Below are 17313 nucleotides of genomic sequence, written 5' to 3' on the forward strand. Positions count from 1 at the left end.
CAAATAGTGATTTCTCATATTAACACTATTATGACTGCTGTAACCATCAGCTCGACCTTCACATCAGAAACCCAACATAAAAACCTGTGTTTTCTAGATTGGACTGAACTACTTTTATTAAAGAAATAGAAAAGTAGACTTATTTTTCAATGATGTTGAGTGTACAAAGCTTTAAACTCCAAGTTGTGGATGGTTCAGGCTACATTTGTACTTTCAGATCTCTTCACCTCCTGGATCGTTCTATCAGTGTGTGGGCTCACCCTCCTTACAAATTCCTCACTTCTTCACAGTATATAAATTATCCGTTAACTCTGATGCTATCCTGTTCATTCCTTATCACTACTACTCAGGCTGCTTCTCTAGAGATGCGTCGCTGGAGGAATACATGGACTTAATGAACATGTAACCAGCAGCTTGCCTGTTAAAAGATTTTGAGAAGGGACTTGAGGGACACTGGGACATTGTTGCAAGTTCCTTTGATCATGTAAACTGTAACTGGGTACATATGTTGGTGTGGGTTCTGGGAGTCTACCCTGCCCCTCTCCTGTTGTTGTTGTTTTGTTATGCAGTGTTGTCTTTTGATGTCTGTGGATAAGTGTGTTAGCATAAGTATGTTTAAAAAAAAAGCCAAAGGGTTTAAGGTGTGCGAGTGGTGAAAAGGTCAAAGTTAGATTGTTAAATTGCTTGATCATACTGTACGTGCTAAATTTTCTTTTTTTTTTTTCTTCTCCACCAAAACTGTGATAGCAGGTGGTTTCTGGTTGTTTTATAGTGGACTCACCTTTTAATGACCTGTTATGGATTTATCTTTTTGGAGTCTTGGTGAGTATAAAAACAAGTGCTTTAATATGAAAATGCAAAAGGAATGATTTCAGTGCTGGAGTTTGAATTTTAGACAGGTTAATGTGAACATGATTACAGCTACATGTCCATATGCTTATTGGTCAGTATTCATTTTGCGCTCTCAGTCCTTTGCTTGGTGTTCGTTAAATCATTTTACGTTTTCTCTGTTTTTGGAGGTTAAGACATTCCACGGCCTACAATGGTTATTTTCTTCAAGAATCTGATCTGGCACCCCAGCGAGCGTAGCTTTGACATATTTATGTTCCCAGTCAGTTTGAGGGGATGTTACTGGGTTTGTGGAGCCCCTCCCCATTGACCTTTGAACCCCCCTGCACCTCTCTTTCAGCAGTCTCTATCCAGCCATTCTCTGCTTGATTCACATGTTGTTATCACAGAGCCCTGTAACATTTGATAATGCATCTTCATATACTTTCAAATCTCAAGCAAAGAGTTAAAACTGTTTCCTCTCGCATCTCCAGCTGGCCGGCAGTCCTTTCTAGTGACGAGAGAGTTAAACTTCTTCACACTCTCCTGTTGAAGATATGTGCTTTGCTGGCACAGTCTTATCTATAAATCTATTGCGTGTGGATTGATGGATGATATTGTTCTGTAGCAGCTGGCTGCACATCCACAGGCTCCTCTGAGGTGTTGTTTTATCGTCTCTAGGTTTGCTTTTGTTCTTGAGGGATTTGAGAAACACACCCTTCTTCTTCCCTAGCCTTCGCCTTGCCTCGCCTGTCCGGTCCGTGTGTGCTCATGTCTGCGCACCTGTTGACAATCTAATCTAGCCAGCGCAGCCCTGTCCAGCTCCTCTGTCTGGCAGTGCGTCTTTTGTCTCTCTCTCAGATAAATCAACTCCAGTGTAAAATCCCACTGTGAAGCTCCTGCTGATTCCTCTTTTGACATTTTTCCAGACAAGCCAAGAAGTAAGAGAGCATGGCAGTCCATTTTTGCAGAGATGTTATTTTGATAATTTGCTGTTCCTTTCCTAATAAGGAGCACATGGTTTCATGTGTTCAAGTGTGTTGTTGTTTCTGTTCATATTTTTCTGCAAAAATAGAATCATAAAGCCTAAAAACAAAATGACTAGTCATTTAGAAATAAGCTCAAGGAATATCACTAAGTTGGTCTTTTTGCAAATCGGGGGAATTTTTGATGCCATAAGAAATGACAGGATCTGAAAAGATGATGGACCACAGATTCATGAATCGCATAAGAAAACCAGTTCCAAGAAAAGCTCTCTGCATGAAGGGGAACACTGGAGAGTTCAAATGTGTTTTGGAGAAGTGGATGAAGAACCGCAGAGTTCCCAAAACAGGTGATAATACGCACCAGGATGCCAAACAACAAATCCTCTGGAGGACTGAAGCTTTCAACACCTTCTGGTGAATCTGTGGGAATTACCGATCCTTTCTGACACCTACAGTTCTCTAGTTTTGTTTACTCATTCAGAGGTAGTGAAATCCCCCAGTATTTTTGGTTTTCATTTCCTGAACTCATGTCTTAATTGGAAACATGCAGTGCCCATTCTTGGCTTAAGTTTGAAAAGTTTTGGTACATAGGAATTGCAGTTTTTCTACAGTGGATGTTTTTGCTTTTTTTTTTTTAAAGCTGTTCCATCATTTCATCCGGCCCGTGTGAGAAGACTTTAAAAAGTTGTTGTTGATGTTGTGATGACATGCTTCAAAAAAGTAGTCGTGACTTTTTATTTTAAATAGAACCGAATGAGAAATTTTGTTTTCACAGTCATACACACACCCTCTGTGCCATTACATCTGCCAATTATTTAAAGATGCGACATGACAGGATGAGGGAGGTTTGTGCAGTTAATGTGCTACGCTTACTCACCTCTAAACATGCACAATGAACCCAACCAGCTGTTGTTGTTCTTTGAGGCCTGCGTGCTGACGCTTTGGTGCTTTGCGTATTTTAGTGGACAGCACAAAATGTGTCATTTGAAAAGAAAATTAGTTGGTAAAGTAGTGAACTTTTAATCTCGCATTTCTTTTTGAGAATTTTGATCTACAGTATGTATTATTATGCCATTAAAAAGATTTAAGATCATCTTTAGAGTATGCTTTAACACATGTAAAAGATATGTTGCTTTGAATAATTTGAGTCTAATATTGATTTGGTACAAAAAAAAGTTCCATTACCTTGCTAGAAATTCTTTAAATGACATCTCCCCCATTGAAAATCCAGAAACTCTAAAAATGCAAATATTTGTCATGTCAAAAGTTTCCTGCACAAAATGTCTCTCACATAAAAAGTCTATTCTTTACGTATTTATAGTGGAATCTACAAGTTTCCACATCACATTTGTGTAAGTTGCTGATTGGACCAATATTGTCTTCCAGCTGTGACGTCACAAAATCCTGCTCGTGCGTTAAACTCAGATTTCAGGTGAGCGCAGAGAAGGTTAAACATCCAAGTGATATAACAATAAGCAAAACACAGTCCTGAGTGGAGAGTGAAGATTGGTTAACCAACAGATACAAAGTACATGGTTTTCAATGAGTCATATCATCATGCAGAAAATGCAGTATTATCAGTCACAGTGTGTGTGTGCTGGTTAAGAGCAAGAGACACTGAATGTGATAATGGATCAGGAGGAGGACCGAGAAAGAAGTGTAACACAGGAAAGGAGGGTGTGAGTGTGTGTGTGTGTGTGTGTGTGTGTGAGTCTGTGGGGAAACAGGCAAGCTCACAGCAGCTTGCCCAAACTTTACATCAGCTCTGAGTCGCGACTGTCATATGATGGTTTCTCTTCTGTTTGCATTCTTCATGGCATTCTGCCGGCTTGAGTGATCTCATGGAATGCACATGGGGATTTTCCTCAAGAAAACATTTCTGCACTCGACTGCTGTCTTACCCAGACTACAGTCTCTACATGGGTCCAGTTGAATGAGTTTTGTGGAGCAATTCACTAGTTTATGTTATTTTATTTTTTTAAGTGTACACCAAGGGATTTGGGATGTGATGTGAGGTGTCTTTGCCGATTCAATGTTGTGCTGACGGTGAAGGAAAATGCAGATACCAATATTCATTTGGATTCTGCACTTCATGAATCTTCCAAAAGGCTTAGACAACGCAAAGATCCTGCGACACAGACGTAAGTATTCAAGCATAACTCTTCTCCACTTCGCCAGTACTACTTTGATACGGCTGTTGTGAAATGTGCCTTACTCTTCCCTATTCTTCTTGTAGAAGACAGTAGACAGACACTACATGTGGACATGTGGAGACAATAAGTGTGTTCCTTCAGCTTTCAGGGAACAATGTGGTCACAGATTTCCATTGGTTTTACCCGCTTGCACGCTGCAAATTTCAAACCATGGCTCTGTCTATTGGCTCTGCTCTCATAAACCAAGTCGCCTGTATAATTTTGTTCTGTAGATGGAGCATGGAGTATTTCGCTTGTACAAGCATAGGAAGAATATAAAACTCACTCAGTGTTGTTGTAGTCAGACTCCCACACACACACATACACAATTACTTACTACTTATTTGTCTCTAACCCATATAACAGGTAGTTCTTCAGTGAGCAGACTCTGTCCAGCAGGTTGTGCATCATGCTCGGCCCTGAATGGATGTCTGTCCTGTAAACCTCGCCTCTTCTTCCACCTGGAGCTGGATGGGATAAGGCAGAGGGGCACCTGCCTGTCCTCCTGTCCCCAGGGTCACTACGGCATGCGCTCGCCACAGGTCAACACCTGTACCAGTAGGTACCAATGAACACATATAGGAGTGGTGGAATAATGTTTAATGTTATTATATTGAGGAAGCTTGAGTGACAAGACTGAATTAAGTAGGTCTGATTTTAATGGAGCAACAGTTCGTATAACAATGATAGATGACTTTATTGCTGATTAGCTTGACATTGTATTTAGATGAGCAAACAACTCTTGCTGGTTCACCCTCTTCAGAGCACTGTGTGAAGCTTGAAATACCCTCTGTCTGTGCTAAGGAGAAGGAAAAAAGAGCAACATCTTTTGGTGTCCTGACACTGTGGTCACTCTGCACTGACCGAGGTTCACTCCCATTGCAGGGTGCAAAGAGGACTGCGCTTTCTGCTTCAGTGACAATTTCTGCACTCGTTGTCATCAGGGCCACTTTCTGTTGCGAGGAAAATGTGACAATAGCTGTCCAAATGGGCTGACGGCAAACACAGCACTACGTGAATGCACAGGTGAGACACTGTCAATGCTGCATGTTATTCATGTAGTGCTGTAGCGCATGTGGTGCGCATGTATCCGCTTTCCCATGATCTCAGGAAACTACACTACAGCACATCGAAAAATGTTTGTGTCCCTCTGTCTCAGAGTGCCCTGTGGGCTGTGAGGTGTGTGTGAGGAGGAACGTGTGTGTGAAGTGCAGAGCAGATTTCTACTTCCTCCATGGGCAGTGCCACCCTACTTGCCCAAGTGGATCTGAGCCTGACGTACAGCTCATGCAGTGCATCCCCCAAGGTGAGAGACATTACCTTTCTCTAACGTCCACCATGCATTTCTTCTGTCTTATGTTTTTATCTCCTCCCACCAACACGTGTCATATTAATCATCTGCTGTCTCCTCTAGTGCACTGCGAGGTTGGGGAATGGACAGAATGGGGTCCATGTATTCGGAAAAGGAGAATGCAGGCCTACAGGAGGGGAGAGGAGACACGTACCCGACAAGTTCTGCAGCCCCCTAGTGTCTTCGGTGACCCCTGCCCACATGTGGCAGAGTTCAGGAGGTGTGTCATCAAAATGAGACAGAGTCCAAGTAGGTTGTAATGAGTTGACATTTGCTGAACTTTCAGAGACATTTAACTCTAACATTGGCTAGTAATGAAAACGTACAAATTTATTGTAAATTATAAAAATGTAAAAGTAAAAATTGCAATTCAACATAAGGACATATGAACAGCAATCAATGATATGACTGGTGGCCAGCCATGGTAAACTTTTTGTTTTACATACTGATTGCCTTATGTGATTGTTCTTGTTTACAATAAAATTTATTAAGAATAAATGTATTGTCCTTAGCGCCTCATGAAAAAACTGGACAAAATAAACAACCATTACCCAAGTACAGGCCAATAGGTGTTTTCCATGAAGGGCATTTTGGAATTTCAGAGAAAGAATTAGTTATAACTGAATTCCATTTAGCTTATTGGGTTTCAGGGTTCTGGCACAGTGCATGCTGACTCACTGTTACACTGTCATGGCTTACTGAGACACTTCAATAGAGCAGAGCCATTGTTCATGTTATTAGTAACACCTGTGTATTTCGTATTGTCCCACAGACCATACAGTAAGAGTATATAGTAAACAAATGACACAGCATATATTAATTACTATATAATGTCAAAGCTTCCCTGTATAACAGAACTTGAGGTATATACCTCTGAATGTAAGCTACTAATTTGAATAGAATTATTTCGGTAATATAGGAAATATGGGTATATGTATACATAAAAAATCAATATAGAAATTGTAAACCTGTAATAATAATATTGATAATATATATATATGTGTGTGTATTTTAGTATATGTTGTATGCTTATAGTCTGGGCACTATGGGAAGAAATGGGTGAAATATACGACGCTTGGCAAGAATGAATGAAAAATTAAGTAATCTAATTCACAGACTTTTATCCACTTTATGACATATACCAGAACACATCTATATACTGGGAGGAAAAGAAAGCTCTGCTTCAGTCTGAAACACTGTCCTTTTTGTAAACGAGTGAAACTTTCTCTTTTCTATTGGGTTCATGAAGCTCTTCTCATGAGTCATATACACACTAGATCTACAGAACATGTCGATTGGCACTGGAAACGATGTGAGGCCGATCCAGGCACATTGAAGTCAGATGGGCTTGGCCAGAGTTGTGCTCCAGAAGCAACGCAGTCATTACTTGGCGTGCAAAACTTTGTAACTAAATATAAATGCAGCTTTATAAACATTTTCGTCTGCACTTCTTCAAAGAAAGCTTCTAGAGGCACCATATGCTCAGGTGAGTGTATTAACAGAGAAATGAAATAGCCAGGAAACGCACTGACAGCTAACAGGCTAGCTACATATGCTATGTAGCTGTCAAGTTAACGTTAGACCAACGTTAGATGAATGCTCGACCTTAACTGTGAAGTATATTGGCTACAGTGTTACTTCACATCAAACAGACCAGCTACTAACATCACTGTTAGGAATATAAACTTTGTTAAGATAACAGCTAGTTCAGCTAGCAAATTGCCAAGTTAGCTAGCGTTAGCTTAGCAGTAACCTAGTTGCGTGGGTAACATTAACTGTCAAACAGAGGGGGGGCCTTTGTGATGCTGTTTGTTTGTTTCAGATACTTAATCCTGACATACGAGAGTAATTTGTAATATTTATTTCATTGGCGCTAATCGATATTAGCAGAAAACAACTTTGTGCGGTGTGTGTGTACGAGGGCGTTTCCAAAACTGTCAACAGAGTAATGCATGGCAAGTGGGAACAACACCAAAAGCATTTTCGTGTTATAGACAGCGAGACAGTAAATTAATGCAAGTACACATCTATCTAATACAGCACATACATGTTGCCAGCCAGGTCAGTTGTAACAGTACTGTGTTTCTCTCTGCAGCATGGCAGGCTGTGGAGAAGTGGACTGTTCAGTGATTGCCCTGGCTCCCTCCAAGCTGATGGAGGAAGTAGGAGATACTTGTGCCACAGACTCCTCCAGCCCCACCACCACCCCAGAGTGTGCCATCTGCCTGCAGATCTGCGTCCACCCAGTACGTCTCCCATGTTGCCATGTCTTCTGTTTCCTGTGTGTGAAAGGTGCCTCCTGGCACAGCAAGCGTTGTGCTCTTTGCCGACAAGAGGTCCCAGAGGACTTCCTTGAGCGGCCAGTTCTCCTCTCACTTGAAGAACTGAAGGCAGCAGCTGCAGGGGTGAACCGAAGTGGAGGGACAGGGGGCGGTTCCCGTGGAGACTATGCATGGTACTATGAGGGGCACAACGGCTGGTGGCAGTATGATGAAAGGACCAGTCGTGAGCTGGAGGAGGCCTTTGCCAAGGGCAGGAAGAGCACAGAGATGCTGATTGCAGGATTTCTTTATGTGGCAGACCTGGAGAACTTAGTGCAGTATCGCCGGAATGAGCACGGCCGCAGGCGCAAGATAAAGCGGGACGCTGTAGATATCCCCAAGAAGGGAGTGGCGGGGCTGAGGTTAGATCCTGAACCTGCACCAACCCCTGCTTTACCAGTTGTCACCCCAGCTGCAACAGAACGTGTCAGCTCAGCCGATGGATCGGACACTGCAGGCCAATCACAGTCTTCATCATTTGGGATTTTGTCTCTTCCCCCTGTTAGACCTCCAACACTCCTGGGGCACCATCTCACCAATCCTTTGTCTCCCTCACCCTCAACCCTTGAAGAGTCTCTCTCCCAGCTGCTAATCAGCCAGCCAGAGGGGGAAGAGGTGGAAGGAGACAATGAGCTCCAGATTTATGAGTATGCATCTGGCAACAGTGAGAGTGAGGAGGAAAATGAGAGTGAGAGAGGGAGAGCAGAATCGATGCCACAGAGAAGACATAGACCAAGACTACTAAGAGAGAGTCAGCCGACCAGAATGCCTCCGAGGGGCAGGCCCTCCAACTCTGCACTCAGTCTCCGCTCACGTAGTCCCGATGGACAGTGCACTGTGACAGAAGTGTGACTGCAAATGGACATTGGTATCTGTCCTCTAGATGACAGATGTTAACTCTTATCAGTTCAGCAAAAAAGTGTGAAAACTAGTATGCATCTTTTAAAGGTCCCTTGAAACTAAAAATGTAGAAATACCAAAAACTGTCAAAAAATTACAATATTCTAGCCATTTCAAAGGACCTTTAAAATGTCTTTGTGCTTTTTCTCAAAGACTAGTTTCAGCCATCAAATAGTAGTCATGCATCACTCTCAGCAACAGCCTTCTTCCAGGCTAAAAGAAATGTGACAAACTGTAGCAAAATATTAAACAATGTTGTCGAAAAACAACCATCTGTCACTGCCTTTACATCAATTTGTGACAGCGCAATACAACGTCTTTGAAATTCAAACTAATCCCTCTTTGTTCTCTAATCTTTCGAACTCATTGTTAATTTTAATTTTTTTCCCTGAAGTGATGATATAAAAATCAAGCTTAAATGTAGCACCTTATGTACCCGTTACAGATGGTTAAAGCTGCTTTTCCTGCTTTGCTGATAGGTTTTTTGAAGTAATTAAGTTTTAATCAGGACCTAATTATTAAGTATTTAAACTGAAGTTTGTGTGTGTGTGTGTGTGTGTTTTCTTTTATTTTCTTTGTTTTTCTTTGTTTTAGTGTGAAAGTTTTGTTTTAGTAATGATGTGTGTTTGTGTTGTTGTGAGCGGTGTTAGGTGCTGAAAACATACTGGCAGAACCACTGGAAAGTATGAGGCTATATATGTAGAGAGACATTTGGATTTCTATTTCTTGTCATAGTACTCTGGATAGGGCTACTATTGAAGCACTGGCATTGACATGTACTTGGACGAGCTTTGAGCTCCTCTCATGCTGTTTTTTTCTCCTTTTGCTCCAGCTGCTATTTTAACTGTCAACTTTTCATAGTTGGTATCTTACTGTCTAAATTACCTAAAACTGTCTGTGTGTGGTGTAACCCCTGTGGTGTTTTCGTCAAATTATTAAAGTGTTTATGTATGATTTAACATCACATGTTGGCCGATTTTCTTATAATACATAGAGGTCTGTATTACTGAATTATGGGGAGAGAAGTGGGCTGAAAACGGAGGTGGCACTGATCCACAAGCCTATTTGCAATGTATGTCCAGACTTTAGTCTAAAGGCAGTGTAACTTAAGAGTCCACAGGATGGCGCTGTTGCACAAATTAAGTAGCCCTTTACCCCACCTGTTGTTTAGGACCATTTGAGAACCTCCAGAGAGGTTGAGCAGATGTGAAAACCTCCCAAACAGAGACTGATAACTCAAGTCAAAACAAACAGGCTGTTGTGGTTCTAACAGTTAGATATTGTGTTCACAGTGCATAACCATACATTTCAGCTGAAGTTAGATAAGAAGGGAATTGCTGAAATTAAATGCAAACCCTAATGCCAAAATGTAAAATTATTTATTTAATAATTACCTGCAATGTTGTTTTCCTGAGACATGATGGGAGATGAATGATAGTTTGAAACCTGAGCTAAACTTTATGTTGTGTGTTTTACAATAATCCTGGATGTACCACCAGTTGATTTGTTAATATATTGGGTATGGCAGGTACTGGATATAAAACATCAGAAACTTAGGCTGAGGGCCAGTGTCTCCTTTTTATTATACACAAATTTGTTTCAACAAACCACATAATGTAGTTTTGTAATTCTCTACAGAGAAATCAGTTACTTTTCTAAACTAATTTATCTTCTGACAACAACAATTTTTTCAGCCTTGTGGTTTTGCTCTTGTCTCATAGTACTGTGAGGGACTGTGGGGCCCTGACTACTCGCCACACAGTGACTGATGCAGATTATAGTATACATTTCTGAATGTACAGGTTTGTTTCTGGTTTGTGCAATGATTAGATGTTGCCAAAAACAAGACCCCTGCCACCAATGAAGCTGAGCTGCAGCATTTGCCAACTGAAGAAAACCACAGGCTCATTGTGTTCAATCCGACTGTGATTTGAATGAGAAACAAGGTTTAATGGGCCAGGCTTTGGCTGGTGTCTTTTCAGAGCTTCTGCAGAACTGTGTAAAACTGAAACTTCAATGATGATGTTGCCCAAATGTAGACTGGCAAAAAATGTGCTTCTGCTTTTGGATACTTTGGGTATAATTTACAACTATAAAATGTTCTTAGCCGCCTCCATAAACACCACAACCATCATTGCTACTCATTTAAATTCATGTCTTGTCCTCATGATAGGGCTTCGTCAACAAAGCCATGGTGACGGTATCCATTCAGTTCAAATGTATTGTATATGTCTTCCATTTCTTGAGAGATCATTCATTTCAGTGTTCACATTTCATTTCTTTTATCGGAGTAAAAAATGGGGATAAGCAGCAAATGAAATAACTTTTGCTTTTAATTTCAGAGTGCAAACACGAGTGCGATATTACAAAGGGTGTATTTAATTTTACTGCGAAAAACTCTGCTGGGATCCCAGTTAACACTTCACACTTGGTTGTCCTAATTAATAGTAATTAGGTAACCAACAAATATTCTGCATGTGTTACTTGTTGCTACCATTAGAGAGCCACATGGGCAGACATTTGTGGAAATTATATGGAGTCTGGAAATTTCTATGGTTCTCCTAATTTGACCCATAGTGTGTATCAGACCTTCACTAAGCTGTTGTATGTGACACCCACATGAACAATTATGCCGGGGTGTTTCACAGCTTCCAGTGTTAGAAAATCATTTTACTGGGTGCTCATGAGTAATTGAATAAAGGACCCTGAATGTTTGTACAAAATGTCATAGCAACCCAATGGTTGTTGAGACATTTCAGTCCAGACCAAAGTGGTGGACTGACCTACAGGCTGTCCTTAGAGAAAAAAAAACAAAACAAAAGTCAACATTAACGTTCAATCGTTTTTATACCAACCGGGGAAAATCAAATTAATGCAATAATGGTGATATATACACGATATCGATGAAACAAACCTCCAGACCTGGTTTATGGCTGTTTATTGGCGATCAAGCTGACATGGTTCATCATTGCAATGGTGGTATGAAATTCAGCAGTAGTACTTGCATGCTGGATTGTATACAGATACATCAGGAACATGTTATATATTGTGTAGATTGTGGCTTTAGATGGTGTGCTATAAGACCCTGAGAGACAGATTTATATGTCATGGAAACACAGTCTGTATTTAGATTGAAAATGTATATAGCAGCATCTGGTGGGGGCATACAGAGACATGAGACATGTGCCAGTGTGAAGGACAACAACAGTGTACAAAGATACTGCAGAGTAGATGATGTTGACAAAGGAACAATGACATTGTTTATGAGTTAAAACTGGAAAGAACTGTATGTGTGCGTGCGTGCGTCTCTCTCTCTGTGTGCATGATAAGAGGTCATGACAACTTGTGGTCTGGGCATCCAATATATGATACGGCCAGACATAGTTTCCCTGCAGACAGACAGACAGGAGACAACACTTCTATATGTTTTGAGACACATAGCTGCACTTTAACTCCCTCATACATGCTATCATATCCTGGTCAAATGCCTTCTGTAGCCTAACTCTTCACACTACAGAAAATACACATGCTGTCTCCAATCCCTCCACAAATAGTCCCGTCATACCCACATCTCTCGCCACCCCGAGGCCCACAGAAGAGCATTGTTCTTGTGTGGATTATTTATGACCTTGTTTTTGTTGAGCAAGGTTGACTGGTGGTGTCCATCAAGTATATGTGTTCTTGTAAAACTGCTGTTTTTAAATCTCAAAAGGTTTATTGTGTAAGAAAATAAAAATGTGCATGCTAGTATTGATAGTTGTTGCCCCTTGTCTGACATATACATACAGTATCTGTGTAGGTGTAATATTGCCATTGTTATATTGTTACAAACACTATTAGTTTTTGGGTTCTATTGTGCAGCTGCACATGTTGTGTTTACACATTTATGTACAGTATGTCATCAGTATTTCAAAGCATAATGATGAGATTCACAGACAGGGTATCTCACTCATACAGGAGCCAGGAGTGACCTCACTCCTACTATAACCATCATCGACCTAACACCATTAGAGCCTATCGAGTGACACACCTCGCTAAGCACGGTGCTACTGAGCCATTTATAACAGCGTGATGCGTCACGTCATTACTATGATGACTTCTGAAATCATAAAGTTTATATTCTGGGTGTTCTCCATTTCTAAATACAGTACCATATGATTGCACATTGTCTGTTTTTGGTTTGTGTTCGGTCATTTTTGCTCTTAAAAACTGAAATGTAAGATGTGGAAAAGGAAGAGTACCCTAAGAGGCCTTTTATTACTGAGTTAACAGTGTTCTTTTATACAAGGACAATAATGTTCTGCAGGAATCTGTCTGGCTGTCTGGCCTATAAGTGTCAGATTTGTCAGTGGCTCAGTCATGCTGCAAACGTCATTTTCCACTGAACTAGTGAGTTAGTGTAATTTTGCTATTACAATATTCAAATGATGTGTTTCATCATGCTGTGTCTATTTGAAGAAAGGGAGGCTATAAATGCATGCACCTTGTCATGTACAATATTATGGGTATGATATATAGTTACCCAAATGTAATTCTGTAGGTGGAATGATGGATTTATGACTGGTGATGAGACGACTACGAGACTATAAAATGGATACGGAAAAAAGTAACAGCAAAATTAGATTGAGAGTTATATTGTTGTCTGGAGCCCTGCAGGAGTACTCACGTATGCCTGTATTCATCTGTATCAAGATCTGAATATTAATATTTATAAAAGTCAAAAATAATAACTTAAGTACAAATCTGATTTTGCAAAAGAGTACTTTGACTCTTTAATGATGTGATCCAAACTTGCTTGCAGAACTACAATATTCCTCTTGAAGGTAATATTCATTGCAGGGCTGTACATTAGACTGCATTACTTTTAGCCAAGTGTAGCTACCTGGCATTAAACTGAGTAGTGTAGTGTAGATGAGTGATGGACTTCTTTTATGGTAAGTGGGCTTCAGTGATTCCAACAACATAATCATGCTTATTGTCACCTCAGATCAACGTAGAAAACCCAGCAGGATCCTTAAGTCAGTCACATCACTGATATTTCAGAAGATTTGTTAACCAATCGCACATATTAGAAGGGTGGAACCATCCCTCTTAGCTCAGGACCTTATTCCACTCGGTTAGTCCCTCCTGTAGATTGAAGACGCTCGAGCATCATCTGTGTGTTTTTGTGCGTGCTGTTCCTCAAGTCTGCCACAGTGAAAGAAACCCAGTGACTGCAGCTTCACTTTACCTTTTATCTTGAATCTTTTATATCTGGTCTGCCTCATTCTTGTCCAGACAATGACTCAGCATTGAATACAGATAGATGTGTGTTTGTGCTTCTTTGACCATTGAAAGCAAATGTGTGTGTGTAACATGGTTCGTGGCTACTCTGAAGTGAATGTCTGGCATTTTAGCCACACTAGCAGTGCTAGTGTTAATTATTCTTCTGGTTGACCTCTTTGTTCCAGACTGAAAAGTCTCAACAACTAATGGCATAGCATTCATAGCACCCAGAGGATGAATTGCAATAACATGACTTTTCATTCAGCCCCATCATCAGGTCAAGATTTCACTTTGTCCAATACTTTGGTTTGACGTTCGGCCTCGGCTTAGTGTTCAATGCTAATTAGCAAATGTGAGCATGCTAATGCACTAAACTAAGATAGTGAACATGGTAAACATTACCTGCTAAAATTCAGCTTGTTTGCACTGTCATTGTGAACCTGTTAGCATGCTGATATTAGCATCGTTGCCTCACAGAGCTGCTGGTGTGGCTCTCGCCTCTTTTAGTCTTGAATGCAGTTTATTCCTCTGATCATGTGTGAATGGGCCACAAGCCAAACGGTAGGCCACATAGTCGCTCCCAGCTGACCACTCCACTGAATCCAAATTAAAATTGGTCATTCGTCACAAGATAAATAGACCACTATAGTCACCTCTGCCGGGCAACACCAGCTAATCCCACGAGAGCACTCCTCTCTTGTTTTGAAAGGCAAGCCTCACGGGTTGTCTTTCAAAGGGGAGATATTTGGGCCCCATTCTATTTTAATGGAGAGGTCTGAAATTCTCAAGAACCCTTTAGGGCCCTCCTGGCTGTCCTTGATGGTCCCATGTCTTGTACTGCAACACTCATCATCAGGCATTTGAGATGGCCGTTTCAACGGACGGACGCAGACACACTGACAGTTTGGACAGGTGGACGAAGACAGAGCTAGCTGGATCGTGACATTACCTCTGGTCCAGCAGATGGGACGTTTTGTACTTTATAGATAAAGTGGGTGAAAAATGGAAGTGTAGAGTGGTGGGATTTAAAATTACACCTCCGGTCTAACAGGGTTGACCCCTGAATTCATAATTTAAGCCGTCAACACTCCCAGGAGATGAGCAATAGCTTATCCATGTTGTGCACATTATTGATACTGGTGTTTAAGAGAAGTAAGATCAGCAAGTACTGGGCAACTATGTGAATTTAACAGGAATTTAACTTTCTTATATATCTTATTTAATATCTTATATAACTTAGGTTTTATTTGATGTCTTAATTCTGTGAGACGCAAAAAGACAGGATTCGATTGTCATAGTGTCTGATGTGCCTTAAATTGTTCTCTGTCTGCATCAAAGTTGAGCCCTAAGTGTCTGAAAGTACAAAAAGTATATTCAACACCAAAAGACCATCACAAGACTGCAAAGCAGGTGTCCATCTCCTCAGCTTGTTTATGAAACTATGTGCTCACATGTCTGCTGCAGGTGGATGCCAACAGGGGGACATCCTTTTAAAGAAGAAGAAAAATGCAAACACTGTAGAACTTGAAAGTGCACTAAAATGCATGTTGTTTGAGACATGCAAATATCTTTGGTCTGTTAAGATTTAACAAGAGAAAACGTAATATATAATGCAAAGAGAAGGACCGGAGAACCCTGTAAAACAGCTCAGTTTCAGGTCGTCTGGTCCCCCTTTATGTTTAACCTCTTCAGCAGGGTGGTCCTGTCACTCTTCCATTCACATTTTTCTGAGAAACACACACACACACACACTCACATACACACTCATACAAACTCATACAAGTGGCTGTTAACCATCTATTTTGAGTCTGTCGCAGTAGCAACTGACACATGCTGAAGATTTCAGTGAGGACCCCCGAAGCCCAGATCCAATGAATGAGAGACTTGTCAGGGCAGAGATGCAGCTCAGGGGCAGAGGGCACAGGACGGGACAGGTGTGTGGGCGAGAAGAGGCAGGAAGGAGTGTGAGATTCACACGTGCCTCAGACAGCCAAGACGACATTATGTCAGCAACCAGAGGCTCATTCAGACACATGTAAAACTCATAATCACGCATGTATAGAAGATACAGTATATCCAGCATGAAGTCTGCCTAGCAACTAGGGCAGACAGTCTGTCTCCATCAGTGAACTTTCAATTTTCAGGGCTAAATAAACCCAGCTAAATCATATATCCACATGCAATAATATCACACATGACGAAATACGTTGATGTATTTAATATTGATGAGAGAATATTCGTATCTCATCAAAGAATCAAAAAATGCCACATAACATATTCAAACACTTATGTTTTCATTTACTAAACACATAGATCATCATGTTTCTCCCATGCCATTTCATCACAGTGATAATTACCTGCAGGCCTTTGTGATGTTATATAAAAAGTTAGAATAAACTTCATGGTAATTTTTGGAAAAATTGCAATAAAAACACACATAGCTACAGAAGCCCAAAAAGGACATGTCTGCAAAAATTAGTTTTGTAATGTTACCTTGAGATCACAAGTTGATTATCTCAGTATCGTACAATTACAGAGTCGTTTTCTCATGGTAATGGGTAAAATTTCTTGTCATGCTGTGGAAACTACTGGGTATTTTCCCGAATTCTCAAAATTTGTTAACTCAAATGAGATATTTTCATTGTGTCAGCAGTGGCCCTTATTCAGTCTAAATTTAAATTTATAACATTAATTCAGCATACACCAACGGATGCAAGTAATGGTTTTAAATCATGTTGCTGTGACCTAATTTTGAACATTTTATCAACAGCTTTACAAGAGACTTCTGTTAAATTTCAATACAATACAGCAAAATAAACATGCCTGTTACTTAATTCTTAATGCGTGATTAAACCAAATCTGCATCTCCCATAGTGACAGTTTTCACAGCGGACATTTTAACTTGTCACTGTAGAGGTGTATCTAAAAACTTTAATAGTGACTCTCTTCCATTAAGTGCCCCATTCATGCCATATTGTTCAAATGGTAACCACAAGCAGTTACATATTTGCTTTTCCTGCTGTGTCAAAAAATCTGCTGTGCATAATCACAGCATCGATACCCCAGCGCCTCCTGCCATACAATACCTACACTTGCATTCAGCTAATATGATCTAAAATCAGGCACATGTTGCACTTTGGTTTCTGTAAAATAAACATGAATAAGTTATTTTTGTCTAAGCAGAGGGGAGGTCAGATTTAAATGTTGAACATCACCCTCATTGGTTGAAGTCTTTGCTGACTTTATGGGAAACGCATGCATGTGGGTATGCCGGGGCTAGTCCCAGGATGGCAGCACACTGTCGTGCACATGATACACACACACATGCACACACATGCTTATGTACACACTATAGTAACACACTCAAAAGGGCAGATCAGCAGCCTTAGCATGATATGATAAAAGCCATGTGAACTCATGCAGCTTGTACCCAGATGTGATAAATAAGGCTACAGCAGTACATACAGATG

The 17313-nt window shown here is 40.7% G+C and overlaps 2 protein-coding genes across 3 annotated transcripts; both read left to right on the forward strand.

Annotated features, from left to right (window-relative positions):
- Nucleotides 1-3577: 3577 nt before the first annotated feature.
- LOC130160608 (R-spondin-3-like) lies at nt 3578-6010 on the forward strand. 2 transcript variants are annotated; one of them, XM_056363220.1, is made up of 5 exons: nt 3578-3955; nt 4373-4564; nt 4892-5032; nt 5166-5312; nt 5421-6010. In XM_056363220.1, the coding sequence occupies exons 1-5, from the start codon at nt 3871-3873 to the stop codon at nt 5615-5617; spliced, it is 762 nt and encodes a 253-aa protein (XP_056219195.1). In that variant the 5' UTR covers nt 3578-3870; the 3' UTR covers nt 5618-6010. The 2 variants fall into 2 exon arrangements, with proteins under 2 accessions (XP_056219195.1, XP_056219194.1); XM_056363219.1 differs by lacking the exon at nt 3578-3955 and having other exon boundaries at nt 4188-4564.
- Nucleotides 6011-6683: 673 nt separating this feature from the next.
- LOC130160805 (E3 ubiquitin-protein ligase rnf146-like) lies at nt 6684-9537 on the forward strand. The gene is made up of 2 exons (XM_056363535.1): nt 6684-6843; nt 7453-9537. Exons 1-2 carry the CDS (start codon nt 6836-6838, stop codon nt 8528-8530), a joined length of 1086 nt encoding a protein of 361 aa, XP_056219510.1. The 5' UTR covers nt 6684-6835; the 3' UTR covers nt 8531-9537.
- Nucleotides 9538-17313: the final 7776 nt, after the last annotated feature.

The sequence above is a fragment of the Seriola aureovittata genome, chromosome 19 (assembly GCF_021018895.1).
Source record: "Seriola aureovittata isolate HTS-2021-v1 ecotype China chromosome 19, ASM2101889v1, whole genome shotgun sequence".
In the NCBI taxonomy this organism is placed as follows: domain Eukaryota; kingdom Metazoa; phylum Chordata; class Actinopteri; order Carangiformes; family Carangidae; genus Seriola; species Seriola aureovittata.